The 19504-nt window shown below is 42.7% G+C and overlaps 1 protein-coding gene across 4 annotated transcripts in view; it reads right to left on the reverse strand.

Annotated features, from left to right (window-relative positions):
• Positions 1–19504, reverse strand: part of PDZD2 (PDZ domain containing 2) — a 280372-nt gene that overhangs the window by 49796 nt on the left and 211072 nt on the right. For all 4 annotated transcript variants that reach the window (XM_043600507.1, XM_043600498.1, XM_043600515.1 and 1 more), the window contains one exon: positions 755–866. In XM_043600507.1, coding sequence (XP_043456442.1) covers positions 755–866 — 112 coding nt within the window. The remainder of the gene's footprint in view (positions 1–754; positions 867–19504) is intronic.

Here is a 19504-nt window from a genome sequence, read left to right on the forward strand (position 1 = left end):
AGGCAGAGACGGAGAGAGAGAGAATCCCAAGCAGCCTCTGCACTGTTGGTGCAGAGCCCGATATGGGGCTCGAACTCACAAACCACAAGATCATGACCTGAACTGAAATCAAGAGCTGGGCGCTTAACCGACTGAGCCACGCCGGCGCCCCTTTAGTTTTTTTTTAATAGGAAAAAGAGTCCATCAAGGAGATAGTGCCTAGGACACACGGATCATAACAGGTCTCTGCACATGGCCTCTGCTTTCGACACTGACTTTTTCTCTCAAGGCCTAGGCCAGCTACTATGAGGCTACACCCAGGAAACGGGAAATCTACTTGTTCCCCAAAGCTTCAACTCCTATCCCATTTTTCCACCTGCATAGTTGAGATGTAGATTTCATAGTAAATAGCTCACTGTCCCTTGTTCTGGTGGACCAAAGGCTTGGGGAGAGGGACATGTGCCCAGAAGATAGGCCAGTAGGAATACGCCACGGCGAATGGGTCACCTGAAGTCCTGTGGAAGTAGATGATCAAGTTTAAGCAGAAACAAACAGAGATTCACAAACTTGACAGTCACTTCATTATGACTCAAATAAAAATATTCACGTGGGCAGCCGGGCTGAATGCGGTTTTATGCTTGGGGCATGTACTACCTAAAGGAAAAACAATTTTGAGGGTATAAGGGGACAAAAAGAGCTCATTCTGTTAATGACTTGATCTTCCCACTCCTGAGGCTGGAAGCTGACAGGCCATACCAGGCAGAGTTCTGCTTACCTGAAAGGCGACTCTTGAGTTTCATCTTACTGCTGCCCTGCTTGGGACTTTCCAGGTTTCCCTTGGGTTCCTCGGGGCCACACGAATCTTGGGGCTCATCTGTCCCAGGCATCTGAAATCAGACAGCACAGAGCTGATGGGAGAGGCCAGCCTGCAATCATTGATGAGGTCCCTCTCCCAGGATTTATCTCCAGGCTTCAAGTGCAGCAATACAGGTATCACGTGGGCAAAAAGGTTCCCGGGATCAAAGCACAAGCCCTCAGATGACCTGGAACCACAGAGCCTTCTGCCGGCAAGTTCCTCAGCACGCTACCTCCGCTGCACAGCAGAGAAACAGGAGGTTTCGAAGTGGAAACGGCCCCAGAGGCCATTTTATTTCTGGAGAAAACTTGTTGGTCAAGGTCACCCAGGTGGTCATGAAGACACAACTAACTATAGCCCAGGTTTCTTGACTTGTGGGTGAGTGCTTGTCCCTACAGTGCAAGTTGCAAGAAATATTAAACCAGAAATTTAAATTAGATTCTAAAACACAGTAACACGTTAACTTTGTGGAGCCAAGTAAGTACACCTCTTGGGCCAACCACACTGTCTGTGTGCTATACTCCCACGTACAGGTTCAGCACTGCCCAGGTGACATGCAGGCAGCCACATACAGTCAGCCCACACGTCTGCACAGTGTGCACCTATGCTCTCAGACCCTAAGGGACAGTACAGGAAGAAAGGTCCCAAGGTCTGTAAGGTCCTCTATCTGAGAAAAGCCAAACAAGCTAACAATAACCAATTACATTTATTAGAGAGGAAAAGGAGACTCATGTGCTTGAGAGCCCGTATAAAAAATTGGGGAGGTAAATTTATATGTACATAACTTATGAGATAGATCAAACAATGAGCTTTCCCATTTGAAATTTTATTTTCCTTTGAGGTTTTGAAGGGAAAAAGTCATGTTAGTTAAAATAGGTAGGATTCACATGAAGAAACATATGAACTTTAAAAAGACATAGAAGATATCCTTTAATACTTCATGGTCATTGAAAGTCATATAGTTATGATGTAAAAACCAACCAACCAACAAACAAACAAACCCAAACCCTGAGTGTTAACAGATAATAAAAATTATACATTGTGTATCAAATTCAGTATATGAAAATGTATAGAGTAAGCAGTAAGAGTAATCTCTGAGGTAAACCCCACCTCCTTCTCAAGTTCCCCTCCCTCCTCAAATTCACCTATCTTTTTGGATGAGAAAAAGGGGAGGAGAAAAGATCTGAGAAATGAGGAGATGTAGGTAAGTTGAGGAAGGGGCACTGGGAAAACAAATTCTCCTGATATATAAAAACAAAGATAAATTTGGTGAATCCCTATTATAATGTCAGGGATTGGCAGGTCTCCAGGTTTAAATTATTAAGTAAAGGCAAGACTGGAATGTTGAGGATGATTTTAGAGATTCTCAAGAGGGATGTCTTTCCCAACCCCAAACTGCAACATTTAATTCACACCCAGTGCAAAAGAAGCCTCTTGGAGACATGCCAGAGATCTGGGGCACAGGAGGGGACATGCAAATAGGAATAATCTAGAGAGAAGCCTCGGGGCCTCTCCTTTGCTTAATTTAAAAGCTTTATGGAGGGGCGCCTGGGTGGCACAGTCGGTTAAGCGTCCGACTTCAGCCAGGTCACGATCTCGCGGTCCGTGGGTTCAAGCCCCACGTCGGGCTCTGGGCTGGTGATTCAGAGCCTGGAGCCTGTTTCCGATTCTGTGTCTCCCTCTCTCTCTGCTCCTCCCTCGTTCATGCTCTGTCTCTCTCTGTCCCAAAAATAAATAAAAAACGTTGAAAAAAAAAATTAAAAAAAAAAAAAAAGCTTTATGGAAAGAACCTGTCTCCAGACCGTAAACAGCAGTTACTGGAGATGGAGTTAAGTTCCCGGTTCTTTCTCTTATACCACCTGACCCGGGCTATCAGCCTACAGAGAAAGGATTCCTCAGCTTGTAAGTCATTACTTCCTCTGTGCTCAATCAGTGGGTGGCTTATTACATAGAAGCCACGGCCCAAACCATCAGAAAGCATGTTTGAGGATCTCATGTCAAGGGAGGAAAACAATTCTAGCCAAATGTTTCTGGACTCATGAAGCTTCCTTCTTCCATTTTTCCCTCTGTTTTTCTAGCACGGCCCTAGGTTTTCATACAATCAGAGAAATTTTGGAGATGACATAGGCCCTCATATGAGTAACAGAAAGGCAAGTGACCTGCCCAAGCCTTCTCAACTCATTACAGGTAAGGCTGAGACTTCTTAGTCTCCTAATTTCCAGTTTCATGCATTACTAGGATTTTTCCTCCCTCCCTCCTTAGAGGATTTTTTTTTTACTGTTTTTTTTTTCTTTTAATGTTTGTTTATTTTGAGAGAGAGAGAGAGCATGAGTAGGGAAGGGGCAGAGAGAGAGAGAGAAAGGGAGAGAGAGAATCCCAAGCAGGCTCTGTGCCGTCAGCTCAGAGCCTGACGTGGGGCTCAAAGTCACTAAATCGTGAGATCATGACCTGAGCTGAAATCAAGAGTTGGACGTTTAGTCACCTAGGCGCCCCTAGATACTTTTTAATTAAGTTAATACTTTGGATGATCAATACTGTATCGTATTATATAGTTCGTACACCTTAAATTTTTCCCACTTAATGTTCACAGCAAACATGTGTCCCAAGGTAAAAGAAAAATATTCTCTCCACTGACAGATGAGGAAAAAAATGGAGACCCTTCAGTAACACCCTTTTGTTTATAACATATATCCCGGATCTAGGCTAGATCATGTGTACAGCAAACGAGAGCACAAGCTGAGGGGTGTAGTTTCACAAGAGCACACACATGCGGTGTCAAATCTGTGTTCTTGTGATGTGAGCCCCACGGCTGCCAATTCTGCTTTATTTTCAGAATCTGAGAGAGGCGGTTTCGAAGTAAGAGAATCACAGCCTTAAGGAATAACTTTTTTTTTTTAAATCTGAAATGCACCAAAGAAAGAAATGACATTTGGTTTCTATGATCTATAAAATACCAATATCATTTCTTATACCAAAGAAATCTTACGTTAAAGATGGTGGGTGTGTTAACGTTACTACTGAAAGCCTGTGACTAAAGCCAACAAGAATGGACCTCGAGACGTCTCAGAGAGTTGCAAACGGCACACTGTTAAGCTCAGGCAGCCGTGCAATCTTATTTCAGAACCCCCTCAAAGTGTTAGCATTGGGTTCTGAATTTAAACAGAACCTTTCCCTCTCACAACAGAAAGCTGTCATGATTTTAGGTGGTATGTAAGTCAACGAACAGGAAGTAACAATATGCAAAGCGCAATTTTGATCACAATGGGCCTCTCTTCAGTCTCGTGACTATTGTCTGAAAATGTCCCCACTCTAAAGAGTCCCTTTGTTGTATTTTTATTATTTTAGATGCACGGAACAAATCAAGCTGTTCTAGGAATGATGTCATTTTAGTTGTTTTAAAATGAAATGTGCAAAAAGTGCTCCTGGAAGGCCTTTGGTTCAGCTGGTATAATCTATTATTCATCAGCAATTTCTAATTCATGTGTTATACAACAATGCCATTATATTAATGGAATCTAACGTAATTTGCCAATTTCCAAGTTAGAACCTTTCCGTTTGGACAGTTTTCTACACTTGTAGCCTATCAGATTCGCACCGAAGCAGAATCTTCAGCTTCTGGCTTTACAGACAAGTGGCAGAGCAGAGCGGTTAAGAGCAGCTGCCTGGGTACAGATCTGGTTGCACCATTTACTACCAGTGTAGGTGCATGAGCCAACCTCCTTGAGTTTCAGCATCCTCATCTCTAAAATGGGCTTTAAGAATTAAATGATAATTTTCTGGGGCGCCTGGGTGGCTCAGTTGGTTAAGTGACTGACTTCGGCTCAGGTCATGATCTCACGGTTCGTGGGATCGAGCCCCGCGTCGGGCTCTGTGTTGAACACTTGCTTGGAGCCTGCTTGACATTCTGTCTCCTTCTCTCTCTGCCCCTCCCACCTTGTGCTCTGTCTCACTCTGTCTCTCAAAAATAAATGTAAAAGAAAATTTTTTTAAAAAAAGAATTAAATAATTTTCTGATTAAAGATAGCAGATTTCCTTCCTTTTCTCCCCCTCATGGGAAGCCACACTCAAATGACAGAGAAGAGATTTTAAAATGACAGACATCATCCCACAAGGGTTCAAAGAGAACAAAAGACAATAGCAACAAGACTCTGGAAACCAGTAAGCACGACTATGTGCTAACGGATCCAACTTGAGAAAACGGAATCCTAAAGCTGGGATTGGAGAAAGCTACAAAGCGACCCAGTTTGAACAAGAGGTCCCCCGGAGGCTCAGGAGTTGCCAATAAAGGGTCTCTGGAGGTGTGGGGATGTCGTTGTGAGGCTGAGGCAGCGGGGAGAGTGGAAAGTGCCTGATACAGGTACTTAGAACGGATCTGATTGTGAGGAGACTCCCAGGTCTCAGCACTGACCTGGACAAACTTTGGTGTGTAAGAGAATCCCCTGGAGAGCAAAGAAAGAATGCCCAGGCCGGTGGAAGTGGAGCAGGCCCCACAGTTCATCACTGCCCTGGTCCAGACAGAGCCGAGCTGCAATTACCGAGCTTACTCTAGAGGGAAGGATGGAGGCTCCAGCTGCACCACAACAAGCTGTCAGCCAAAGGATGAGGGAGGGTGGTGATCACGCCGCTCTCTGTTGGGCACATTGGCATGTTAACCAGCAATGGCAGAAACCTGCCTCACTCTCTGTATGAACGAGAAGCACCTGCACCGCATGCCAAGTTAATGCAACTTCCGTTACTAGAGGTCGTGACATGGGTTGTGCCCAGAATATATCAATAGATCATGGACATCAGAGGCGGTTTCTCATGATGCAAATAGAAACAACAGTGTGTACATATGTATGTATGTATGTGTGTGTGTATGTATGTATATATTTTAGACAGTTGACTCTTTTTTTTCTTTTAATTCTCAGGTTAGTTAACATGCAGCATAGTCTTGGCTTCAGTAGAACCCAGTGCTCATACTGAAAAGTGCCCTCCTTAACGCCCGTCACCCATTTAACCCACCCCCATGCCCTCATCGACCATCAGTCTGTTCTTCGTATTTAACAGTCTCTTACGGTTTGCCTCCCTGTTTGTATTTTTTCTTCCTTCCCCTATGTTCATCTGTTAAGTTTCTCAGATTCCACATGACTGAAATCATATCTTTCTCTGACTTATTTTGCTTAGCATAATACCTTCCAGTTCCATCTATGTTGTTGCAAATGGCAAGATTTCATTCTTTTTCATCTCTGAGTAATATTCCAGTGTGTGTGTGTGTGTGTGTGTGTGTGTGTGTGTGTGTGTGTATACCACATCTTTTTTTTATGTTTATTTATTTTTGAGAGAGAGAAAGAGAAGACACTGTAAGCAAGGGAGGGACAGAGAGAGAGGGAGACACAGAATCTGAAGCAGGCTCCAGGCTCTGAGCTGTCAGCACAGAGCTCAGTGCAGGGCTCGAGCTCACAAACCGTAAGATCGTGACCTGGGCCGAAGTCAGCTGCTTAACCAACTGAACCACTCAGGTGCCCTTATATACCATATCTTCTTAAGCCATTCATCAGTTGATGGACATTTGGCTTCTTTCCAAATTTAGCTATTGCTGATAGTGCTGCTATAAAATTGGGATGCATATGTCCTTCCAAATCAGCATTTAAAAAAAATTTTTTTAACGTTTATTTATTTTTTGAGACAGAGAGACAGAGCATGAATGGGGGAAGGGTCAGAGAGAGAGGGAGACACAGAATCGGAAGCAGGCTCCAGGCTCCAAGCTGTCAGCACAGAGCCCGACGCGGGGCTCGAACTCGTGAACCACGAGATCGTGACCTGAGCCAAAGTCAGACACTTAACCGACTGAGCCACCCAGGCGCTCCCAAATCAGCATTTTTAAATCCTTTGGATAAATACTTAGCAATGCAATTGTTGACTTGTAGGGTAGTTCTATTTTTAATTTTTTGAGGAATCTCCACACCATTTCCCCAAGTGGCTGTACCAGGTTGCATTCCCACCAGCAGTGCAATGGAGTCTCCTTTCTCCACATCCTCGCCAACATCTGTTGTTTCCTGAGTTGTTAATTTTAGCCATTCTGACAAGTGTGAGGTGATATCTCATTATGGTTTTGATTTGTATTTCCCTGATGATGAGTGATGTTGAGCATCTTTTAATGTGTCTGTTGGCCATCTGGATGTCTTCTTTGGAAAAGTGTCTATTCATATCTTCTGCCCATTTCTTCACTGGATTATTTGTTATTTGGGTGTTGAGGTTGGTAAGTTCTTTATAGATTTTGGGTACTAACCTTTTATCTGATATGTCATTTGTAAATATCTCCCATTCCATCAGTTGCTTTTAGTTTTGTTGACTGTTTCCTTTGCTGTGCAGAATTATCTTGATGAGGTCCCAAAACTTCATTTTTGTTTTTATTTCCCTTACCTCTGGAGATAAGTCAAGTAAGAAGTTGCTGTGGCTGAGATCAAAGAGGTTGCTGCCTGTTTTCTTCTGTAGGATTTTGGTGGTTTCCTATCTCACATTTAGATCTTTTATCCATTTTGAGTTTATTTTTGTGTATGGTGTAAGAAAGCAGTTCAGTTTCATTCTTCTTCATGTTGCTGTCCAGTTCTTAGCATCATTTGCTAAAAGGTCTGTTTTTTTTTTCCCATTGGATAGTCTTTCCTGCTTTGTTGAAGATTAGTTGGTCATATATTGTGGGTCCATTTCTGGGTTCTCTGTTCTATTCCACTGATCTATGTGTCTGTTTTTGTGCTAATACCATACTGTCTTGATGATTACAGCTTTGTAATATAGGTTAAAGTCTGGGATTGTGATGCCTCCAGCTTTGGTTTTCTTTTTCAACATTACTTTGGTTATTCGGGATCTTCTATGGTTCCATACAAATTTTAGGATTGTTTATTTATTTATTTTTAAGTAGGCTCCATGCTGAATGGGGGGCTTGAACTCATGACCCTGAGATCAAGAGTCGCATGCTCTACTGACTGAGCCAGCCAGGTGCCCCAACAGTGTTTATTTTTATTTTTTTTAGAGTTTTGTTTATTTTATTAAGGGTTAGTTTATTTGAGAGAGAGAGAGAGAGAGAGAGAGAGAGAGAGCGCGAGAGCGAGAGAATGAGCGGGGGAGGGGCAGGGAGAGGGAGAGAGAAAAAAATCCCAAGCAGGCTCCACACTGTCAGTGTGCAGAGCCCATTGCAGGGACTGAACGCGAGAACTGTGAGATCATGACCTGAGCTGAAGTCGGATGCTCAACTGGCTGAACCACCTAGGTGCCCCCAAAGTATTTATTTTTAAAGGGCTAAATTTGCCTTATAATGATCTTATAAGGGTTATTATGAGGATTAAATAAAAATGCACTTGAGAGTACTAACAGAGTACCTAATGTGTATTATGAAATTATAGTGAGGGTTCAGCTCAAACAAAACACCTCAAGCTTTCTCCCCACAAGTCTCATGGTGCCTCTAGATCTGATGACTACATAGACTCTGATTGTAGCTCTAGACTGCAGAGATAAACATTTCAACTTCATACCTACACAAGGGTGGCACATTTAATGAATGAACAAAGCAAAACGAATGGGGACGCCACAAGAATACGCCTGCCATCTTGCTGAGTTCAAGATGAGAACAAAGCACCATAAAATTACTGCAAACTTCTAAGAAGACAGTTTCAAATGCATGTACCTGGAAATGCATGTTTTTAGAAATCAGGTCTGCACAAGACACCAAGGAGGATTTGAGAACATGCGGTGGACTTACAATCAAAGCAGAATCAGTGGAAGAGAGAAAATAAAGGAATATGTGAAGATTTCTTAGAGGAAGAAAGAGGTTTCCTTAAAGGAAAAACGAAGATCTTAGACAACAGGCTGTGCAGATATGAAGGGGAGAGGAGACTGTGAAGTCCAGGAGGCCAGTTCCTAACCACAATTAAAGTAGATGTCATAAAAGTGGGGAACCACTTTAGTTTTTACTAGAAGGGAGGGCTTGACGGGGCCTCAAGAAATCCATCTGAGAAGAAGAGGCAAAACCACAGGGAACAGAATGCAACAATACTTCTATGGAGATCTCAGGCCCAGAGAACAATGAGAGGTGATTTCAAAACTGCAGGGCTTGAGTAAGAGGATTTGGGACAGCTATACCAAAGAGGGATCAGAAAGTTTGGACAGATTTAAAGGTGAAGGGTGAAGAAGCCCAGGAAGAGATTTAAAAATATTTCTGGGTAAATTTTAAAGGGACTAGGTTATTTTTGTTGGCCTGATGGAAGTGGCCTAAGAAATGTATGAAATTACATTGTAAAGGAAGCAAACATGAGACATAGCAAGGGGAGCCAGGCAGGATGATAATAGGCCAGAACTGGATGCTGGTCAGATGGGAGAATATTTCCTGTGTGGAATTAGCCAACTTAGAGGTGGTGGTGGTGAAGATGCATTTGAACAATGGATACTTTAGTAAACAGAGGACTCATTGATTCCATGTCTTTCCCAATGATAAGCCCCTCATGACAGAATCTAGAACAGTATTTTAGAGAAAAAAAAATCTAGGTCAGAAAGCAAAGGGACAGAAGAAGTATAAAAAGTACATAGACTCAACAAGCAGGGCTATGAAAGAAGAAAGGAGTCCATTTAAACAGCAGGTTAAACAAAACTGAGTCTTCCCCAAAGGAGATGGACACAAAACACTAGAGGCATATCCAATTACTACCCCAAAATATGTAGCAGGAAGCAATGTTACTCAACCCTTAGAACATTCAAAACCTGAGGAAAGACAAATCTCAAGGAGCAGGTGGCAGAAGTATTAGCCCTTACTAGCTCATTAGGGGCATAAGCTTCAGACTCATCAACAGCACGTCTGGTTCATGAATCTACAGAAGGTGTTTTTCCAGCTGAGTAAATGGGGGAGGGAAGACTCGGCTTTCTCTAGTCTAAGCACTTCTAAGAGGTGGTGGAAATGGAGAACGTGGCCCAGGACTGGAAATGCCTGCACCCGAGATCACAGAGATCTGTCAGATGCACGATCCACACGAAATGCAGTGCACAGGGAGCCTTCCACTTTCATCTCAAAGTGCAAATGCAAATCAAGAAGATCCTGAATATAAATGAAAAGTACTATAAGTAGGACCCTGTTGATTTCCCCCATCCAGACTGGGAGGAAGACTTCTGCCAGTTGAATTGAAATTCATGGTCATGGACTCCAAATAACTGCCACACACTGAGTTGTATTTAGAGAAGCCAAGAATATTTTCATCAGCTGTCCTTTACTTGATATGATTGGGTCTCTGCTATGGGTTGCAGGGTTCTCCATGGGTCTCTCCCATTCCTATGTGGCTTATGAAAAGAGACATAGGCTGTTTCTACTCTAGATTATCTATCTTTTCAAGGATGTTTGTAGAGTAAACAGCCTTGAAAGTCAGAGACAGTGTCTCTGAAAGAAAAAGCAGGTTTGTTCATTGTCCAGTATAATAAAGATAACATCTCTCTCTGGAGCAAAGGGTAGTCAGATTTGCTCCGAGCCTGTCATAAAAGATTCACAGGTTGCCAACAATCAGGGTTCCTTAGCCATGATATAAATCCACTGTATGAGCATCTACTCAAGTCACTCTGTATCATTCCCATAGGACATAGAGGTACAGGAGGAAATTATGCAAACATGACTCTCTAAACTGGGATTGAATCCTAAACTGGGATTGGAGAAAGCCAAAAGGGAATTGCTGTGCCATGAGTAATAAAGTCGTTTGTCTCTGACCCAGGAATCTCCTGTCTTGTGCCAGCATCCATGAAACTGTAGTGTAAAAACTCAAACTTTTAAAAGTTCTTGATGTGGTCTTTGGCAAAATTAAATAAGGTCCTGGGAACAAAATTTTGCCTGGGACAACTGTCTAGAAGCGAGGGATTGGCTCATTTTTCTAAATGTCAAGGGTAATAGGTCCATTTTCTCTTTGTTCATTTACATTTCATTAAAAAGGAAAGCACACAAGAGACTTGCTGTCCAACAAATTCAGCTTTCTTGGAGCTGAAAGAGCCACATTTGTTCCAGTGAGAAATCGCCCAGGCTGCAGATGCTGAAGAGCACACAACCTCTCCCCAGCGTCAAGAATCTCATTTACAAAAAAAAAAAAAAAAAAAAAAAAAAAAATCTCATTTGTGAAGATGGAGCAAAATAAGGAATAGAAGAGGTCTAAGAAGGCCATTAAGTGCTTTGGTTTTTAACTCAAAAAGTGAAGGAAACTTAAGTTTGGATGTTAGTTACTTTAGATTTTAATACCTTTGGATTATGGCTTGCAAGGGGATTTGAATTTGTTGGCATTTTACTTGTTTGAGTATCATGATTATGTTGACACTGTATCTCTTTGTAGCACCTCTGAAAAGCTGCACTGGACAATGAGGCTAGAAATAATTGTGTATGAGAAACAGCCTAGGGATTGATTTTTAGCTTCTGGCAAATTTCATTCTTCTGGAGGTGAGGAGCAAACCATCACTGCCTTAGAGACAGGCCCCCTGGGTCCCAGTTAAAAGCCTGGTGTTTAGAAATGTTCTGTAACTGCTGTCCAAAACATTTATGAGATCTCCTTAAACACACTGTGACTAATAGAGTGTTGGACCCTGAGCATCATGTGTCTTCCTCAGCAAACCCTTGAAGCCTTACAAACAAACCATGCAACGTGTGGCTTTTATCTCCAACCACTTCCATTGTGCAAGCAAATCCGATCCCAAGGAAAACTGCAGGAGGATGGGTTGCACCCAGTTCATGCCATGTTTTTACAGTTCCCAGCACTTGAAAAAAAAATAATCTGCAGATGTGACAGAAGACCTCCAAGCTCCAAATCCCTAGGAAGCTGTGCTGGCTCATTCCCCTGGTCAGTATCTACCGGACTGTGGAGTGTGGTGATTTCCCTTTCATGCTTCAGTCACACTAAGATTATTTTTAGGCTGCCAAAGGAAGCTCATTTTCCAAATCTCTGGGGCAGATGTTTGAGTGACCGAAGGAGAACCAGATGGCCATCAAAGAGGCCAGGGCTGGGAATGAATAGCCATTCAGAAAAAGGGAATCAGAACAACAATAAATCAGCCTGAGGTAGCAAGAAGGCTGTGAGTCGACCTCAGAAATTAAAACACAAATCTACCGCTACACTAGATTCATTGCTTCCTAACAAAGAAGACTCAGGACTGAAGAGGAAAACAGGAAAACCTAAAAGCAAACCTTGCCAGACCCCAGAATGCTCTGGTACACGTAGAACGTGTGTGCAGAGCATCAGATGCAGCTGGGGGAAAAGCAGCAGCTGACGTGGACCCAGGCGCTCAGGCTGGCGCTCTGAAAATGAAGGAATACTGTCCTTGTTCTGAGCCCATTTCTGGGTTCATCCCATTGATCATCCCCAAACAATGTGAATGGGCTCGACATATTATGTTAATTTTTTGGATGATTTTTATGCATACAAATTAGATTTCTTAGTCCCTTAGAAAGCTGAGGCAAAGAAATCACCTCTAAGGACGTAGGAATGTAATCAGCTGTTGGCCCAAGTTTGCCTCCCCTGTGGTGGGTCTGTATGGGTCACCCTCCCAAGGAGAGGACAATGTCCTCAAGTGACTCAGTTCTTCAAAAATAATAGGAGATGTGGATCGCAAGAAGGAGAATTGGCACATGTCCCTCCTTGGTATTGATTTCAAATTGAGGCAAGGCGAGTGCAGACATTCTCTGCAAAGTAGGAATCTCTCACTCTCGCCATGTTCCATAACCTCGTGGGTGAGAAAAATGTGCAATCTGGAGCTCTTCTTTGGCCTGTGGGCTGGCTACTAAAGACAGATCCTTGGGTCATTTCTCAGCAGGAGCTGGCTGCCTGCCTGCCATGGACATATTTCTGGGAGCAGGACTATGATATTCTTTACCCTAAACTCCAGAATGATAAAATCATGTGTGTGTAGGAAAATCTCAAAACACACAAAAAGTAGAGGTGGGTGAGCTATCAGAAAGGAAAGACATGTTAAAAGAGACCCAAGAAGCAAGAAGGAGGATTGGAGAAAGAAAATAAGGCTGAATTCATATTCTTCCAGGGCCTTTTCTCTATACAAATGTTTTAGAAAAAGTTCTACATGATTATCTGGCTTAGAAAAATAGTAAAAGATCATTTTAGGGGAGCTTGGGTGGCTCAGTCAGTTAAGTGTCCGACTTCGACTCACGTCATGATCTCACGGCTTGTGAGTTCGAGTTCTGCGTCGGGCTCTGTACAGAGAGTTCAGAGACTGGAGACTGCTTCAGATTCTGTGTCTCCCTCTCTCTCTGTGCCCCTCCCTTGCTCGCACTCTTTCTCTCTCTCAAAAATAAATAAATATTTTTAAAAACCTGAACATACCATTGAGGCAGGTTTTAGATGAAGAGTAACTGGTCATGCTGAAGACAGTACATTTTGGTGTGCTGGTAAGTTCCAGGGGGCACCCTAAGGCCTTCTGCTGCCTTTTCCAGATAAGCATGAGTTGCACCCTCAACTCTTTATTTTCTAGGAATGGTACTAACTTCATGCTTATTTGCTGGTATATATTTCTAAGGGCATGTACTTCTTGAAGAATCTGAATAGAAAGCTGGGGTATGCTCATGGGAGCCCACATGGGAAGCAACAGTAAGAGAGGCTGTCCCGGGATCCCACATGATCATCTATAGATGGGTTGGCAAACTGCTGCCAGGGGGCCAAATCTGGCTCAACATGTATTTTCGTAAAGTTTTATTGGAACACAGTCATGCCCATTAGTTCACTTATTCCCTATGACCACTTCTGCACTACTAAGGCAGAGATGAACCAGTGTAACAGAGACTGTTTGGCCAGCAAAGCCTCAAATGTTTATTATCTGGCCTTTGTAACTGCTGACCTCTCAACTGTAGGAATAGTTCAGACCCTATGAACCTCCTACCTCCCCACCTCTACCCCTATCCAAAGTCACTGTGAACAAACTTGAGAAGTTTTAGGAAGCATAACTTAGTAAGTTGAAGCAAAGGTACAGACAAGTAGAGACCTCTTAAGGAAGCTGCTACTGGAGACAAGGCTTACTGGTCTACCATGGTATTTCCTCTACAAATATCTTTAGCATCCACACTTTATGATTTTACCTTTAAATTTCATTTTATTTTTATTTATTTTTTTTTATTAAAAATTTTTTTTCAACGTTTTTTATTTATTTCTGGGACAGAGAGAGACAGAGCATGAACGGGGGAGGGGCAGAGAGAGAGGGAGACACAGAATCGGAAACAGGCTCCAGGCTCTGAGCCATCAGCCCAGAGCCTGACCCGGGGCTCGAACTCCCGGACTGCGAGATCGTGACCTGGCAGAAGCCAGGCGCCCCTAAATTTCATTTTAAAATGACACTGGTGGGGCGCTGGGGCGCCTGGGTGGCGCAGTCGGTTAAGCGTCCGACTTCAGCCAGGTCACGATCTCGCGGTCCGGGAGTTCGAGCCCCGCGACAGGCTCTGGGCTGATGGCTCAGAGCCTGGAGCCTGTTTCCCATTCTGTGTCTCCCTCTCTCTCTGCCCCTCCCCCGTTCATGCTCTGTCTCTCTCTGTCCCAGAAATAAATAAAAAACGTTAAAATGACACTGGTAAGAAACTCATATGAAGTAACAAGGATTCTCTTTTTAAAATGCACACTATTTGCTCAGTGACCTAGAATTACTGGCCACCATTTAGACTGGTTTAATTAGATTGCTTTATTCACAAACATACTGCTTGGAAGAAATGGAAAAGATTTTGTTTGTTGGGTGGTCTGTTTTGTTATCGATGTTAGTAGTGAAAGGGGGGAAATGACTTGGAGAAGAAGGAAGGAAGGACTTCTTAGGAGCCTGGAGTCTCGCAGGAATGGGGGGTGACTGTGGGGACCCTCAGGAGGGGAGTTTAGAGCAGTATGAGGACACTGGGCTTCAGGAAACCTGTGAAGAGAGGAACTAGCAAGTAAGGAGGAACAGATGACATCAAGTCGGAGGTTTCAAAGGTCAGCTAAATCCTATTGAAACTATTGCTTAGGATTGGCCCTGCCTACACACACACACACACACACACACACACACACACACACACACACACACAAAGTGGGGAGGAAATCCTTTTCATCCTTCTTTTCTACCACCAAGAGGGCCCTGCCCGCAGAACCCAGCACTCTGTTTGGTGGGCTGGGCCTGCTCCTCTCCTCCCCTGACCAGTCAGTCACACTGCTTCCTGCCTTCCCATCTTTGTGGCCACCTTTCCTGCCACACAGGCTCTGGTCACTTCCCAGTGGGACTATAGTAAAGGCCTCCATTCCTGTCTCTGCACTCCACTGCCCCTGCCCTGCTTTTATTCAGTCCAGCTGTTTCTCTATCTCACCACTAAAGTAACCTTAGAACACATACTCTGGGAGGAAAGTTCTCAGTTTTTCCCCTTGAGGATTGTATTTCCCCCTAAAGTCAGGAACATGACAAGGATGTCCACTTTCACCACTGTTATTCAACACAGTATTAGAAGTCCTAGCCTCAGCCATCAGACAACTCAAAGGAATAAAAGGCATCCAAATCAGCAAGGAGGAAGTCAAACTTTCACTCTTTGCAGATGACAGATACTCTATATGGAAAACCCAAAAGATTCCACCAAAAAACTGCTAGAATTGATCCATGAATTCAGCAAAGTCATAAGATATAAAATCAATGCACAGAAATCGGTTGCATTTCTATACACCAATAATGAAGCAACAGAAAGAGAAATCAAGGAATCGATCCCATTTACAATTGCACCCAAACCCATAAAATACCTAAGAATAAACCTAACCAAAGAGGTGAAAAGCTATATACTGAAAACCACAGAAAGCTTATGAAAGAAATCGAAGAAGACACACACAAAAAAATGGAAAAATATTCCATGCTCATGGATTGGAAGAATATTGTTAAAATGTCAATACTACCCAAAGCAATCTGCATATTTAATGCAATCCCTATCAAAATATCACCAGCATTCTTCACAGAGCTAGAATAAACAATCCTAAAATTTGTATGGAGCCACAAAAGACCCTGAATAGCCAAAGCAATCCTGAAAAAGAAAACCAAAGCTGGAGGCATCACAATCCCGAACTTCAGGATGTATTACAAAGCTGTAATCATCAAGACAGCATGGTACTAGCACAAAAACAGACACTTAGATCAATGGAACAGAATAGAGAAGCCAGAAATGGACCCACAAATGGATGGCCAACTAATCTTTGACAAAGCAGGAACAAATATCCAATGGAATAAAGACACTCTTCAGCAAATGGTGCTGGGAAAACTGGACAGCGACATGCAGGAGAATGAACATGGACCACTTTCTTACACAATACACAAATATAAACTCAAAATGGATGAAAGACCTAAATGTGAGACAGGAAGCCATCAAACTCCTAGAGGAGAAAGCAGGCAAAAACCTCTTTGATCTCAGCCACAGCAACTTCTTACTTAACACATCTCTGGAGGCAAGGGAAACAAAAGCAAAAATGAACTACTGGGATCTCATCAAGATAATAAGCGAAGGAAACAATTTGCAAAACTAAAGGCAACTGATGGAATGGGAGAAGATATTTGCAAATGACATCCCATAAAGGGTTGGTATCCAAAATCTGTAAAGAACTTATCAAACTCAACACCCAAAAAACAAATAATCCAGCGAATAAATGGACAAAAGGCATGAATAGACACTTTTCCAAAGAAGACATCCAGACGGTTAACATGAAAAAATGCTCAACATGACTCATCATCAGGGAAATACAAATTAAAACCACAATGAGATACCAGTTCACACCAGTCAGAATGGCTAAAATTAACAACTCAGGCAACAACAGATGTTGGCGAGGATGCGGAGAAAGGGGAACTCTTTTGCACCACAGGTGGGAATGCAAACTGGTGCAGCCACTCTGGAAAACAGTATGGAGGTTCCTCAGAAAATTTAAAACAGAACTACCCTACGACCCAGCAATAGCACTATGAGGTATTTATCCAAGGGATACAGGTATGCTGTTTCAAAGGGGCACATGCACCCCAATGTTTATAGCATCACTATCAACAATGGCCAAAGTATGGAAAGAGCCCAAATGTCCATCAACAGATGAATGGATAAAGAAGAAGTAGTATATATGTGTGTGTGTGTGTCTACACACACACATACACACACACACATATACACACAATGGAGTATTACTCAGCAATCAAAAAGAATGAAACCTTGCCATTCACAACTACATGGATGGAATCAGAGGGTATTGTGCTAAGTGAAATTAGTCAGAGAAAGACATATATCATATGACCTCACTCATATGTGGAATTTAAGATACAAAACAAATGAACATAGGAGAAGAGAAGCAAAAATAATATAAAAACAGGGAGGGGAACAAAACATAAGAGACTCTTAAATATAGAGAACAAACTATAGGTTGCTGGAGGGGTTGTGGGCAGGGGGATGGGCTAAGTGGGCGAGGGGCATTAAGGAAGACACCTGCTGGGATGAGCACTGGGTATTATACATAGGGGATGAATCACTGGATTCTACTCTTGAAATATTATTGTACTATATGCTAACTCGGATGTAAACTAAAATAAATAAATGAATTTTTTAAAAAAGAACAAATACTCTGACTCATTCAACTTGAAAACCATCATTGAGTAGAGTAGTTGTTAAGATAAGTCAAATTCCTTAGTCTGGAGCTAAAACCACAGGCTGAACATCTGTGCTTTTTTTTTTATTTGTTGATCCTTGAATAGGCTGTAAAATTTCCTATTTGAGGACCACTGTGCATGTTGCTTTTCTGTCCTAAAAGGTTACCTACTTCTGCGGGTGTTCCTATGGAAAATCCATGGATTAGTCAAACACCACCCCATCCATTGAGCCCTCCCAGATTCCTGGAAGGAACGGGTCAATATGGGATATGGTTCCTAGGAACATATTATGTGGAAGAGGGGAATATGAAAAGTATAGAAATAACCGTAATTCATTACAGAATATAAGAAGTCCTGTTAAGAGAGGAAGACTGTGTCTATTATCCCTTTGTATCTCCCAGAGTGCCCAGCACAGCCCTCAGCATATGGATGGCAGCATCAGGCTGGCTATAGTCGAGCATGGGCTCCTACCAGGGCCTGGTTGTGGGCATTCGGCAGGGCCACATTACCAACCTCTGAGGTTGTATTGGTCTCAGTGGGAAGAAGGTCAGGAAGAATTACAGCTTTGATGCTGAGGAGAAGGTGTGTGTGTATGACATGCAGGCTACCTGTCTGTCTCTACTAGCTCAAAAGATAATTCCACAAATAGCTATTAAGTAAATATGTCTGCTGCTAGAGGAAATAAATTTGAATACCGAAACAACAGCTTAACCAAAAAATTTTTGAAAAAATCCATCCCAGTTTTATTTTTTTATTAAGTTTATTTACTTATTTTTAGAGAGAGACAGAAAGTACAAGTCAGGGAGAGGCAGAGAGAGAGAGAGAATCCCAAGCAGCCTCTGAACTGTCAGCACAGAGCCTGATGTGGGGCTCAAGCCCACAAATCATGAGATCATGACCTGAGCTGAAGTTGGGTGCTTAACTCACTGAGCCACCCAGGGACCCCTAACCCATTTTAAATCAGGAGGGGTCTTTCTGATTAAGTACTACGATGTGAGAAACAGAAAAATGAAACTGGCAATCAGAGAAAACAGACATAACAGAGGCTGGTCCTACTTAAAAAGTCTCTTTGAAAGATAAGGGGCTTCAGAATCTTTTTTTTTCTTTTTTAATGTCTATTCATTTTTGAGAGAGAGAGAGAGAGAGAGAACAGGGGAGGGACAGAGAGAGAGGGAGACACAGAATCCAAAGCAGGCAGCAGGCTCTGAGCTGTCAGCATAGAGCCTGATGTGGGGCTTGAACCCACAAACTGTGAGATCATGACCTGTGCCGAAGTTGACTGTTCAATTGACTGAGACACCCAGGCGCCCCAAGGGGCTCAGAATCTTCACAGTCAGAGGTAGAAGGAAGGATATTTCAAGTGAAGGAATAAAAGCAAGAACAGAAGGGAGAGGCTTGGTTTTCTTTTTCTGCAAATGTCATTTACTGAGATCCCTCAGTCCTACGTAAAAAGCTTACCAAGCAAAAACAAGCAAACAAACAGCAAACAAAAAGCTAGGCAAGCAAACAACATTAACAATAGGGGTGGGGAGAACGCTATTAATTTTAAACAACCCAATTTCTTTGAGAAATGTCTGCCCTGGTTTCCACAGGGGAATTTCTGACCTCTTATATTTTGCTCTGTTTTTATTTCCAGGCTCTGGACTACTGTTTTGCGTAAGATGTGGTGAAAAAGAGAAAAAAACACCCAAAACCCTCGAAATCTTCCACTGCTCATGGAGTCATCAGGCGAGGTGTTTTTTCCCAGCACACACTGCCTATTTGTCTCACTCATCTATGCACTGTCAAAGTGGTTTTGTCATTTTCCTAAAAAAACCAACACAATAACTGGAATTGAAACTAAGTGGGGGATATCCTGTTTCTCTTAAGAGAGTAAGAATCTGACTGTATCAGCACTATCTCCATTTACAGTCTCAAAAGACACATCCATCTCAAGGATTTCTGTTACCTTAAAGGCTTAGTGAAGCTCATAAACAAATAAGATAGATTTCCGAAGATACATGGTGCACACACGAGTCACATTATCCCCTTCTGCCTCCTGTGCAATTGCCATCATAT

The sequence above is a fragment of the Prionailurus bengalensis genome, chromosome A1 (genome assembly GCF_016509475.1).
Source record: "Prionailurus bengalensis isolate Pbe53 chromosome A1, Fcat_Pben_1.1_paternal_pri, whole genome shotgun sequence".
NCBI lineage: Eukaryota > Metazoa > Chordata > Mammalia > Carnivora > Felidae > Prionailurus > Prionailurus bengalensis.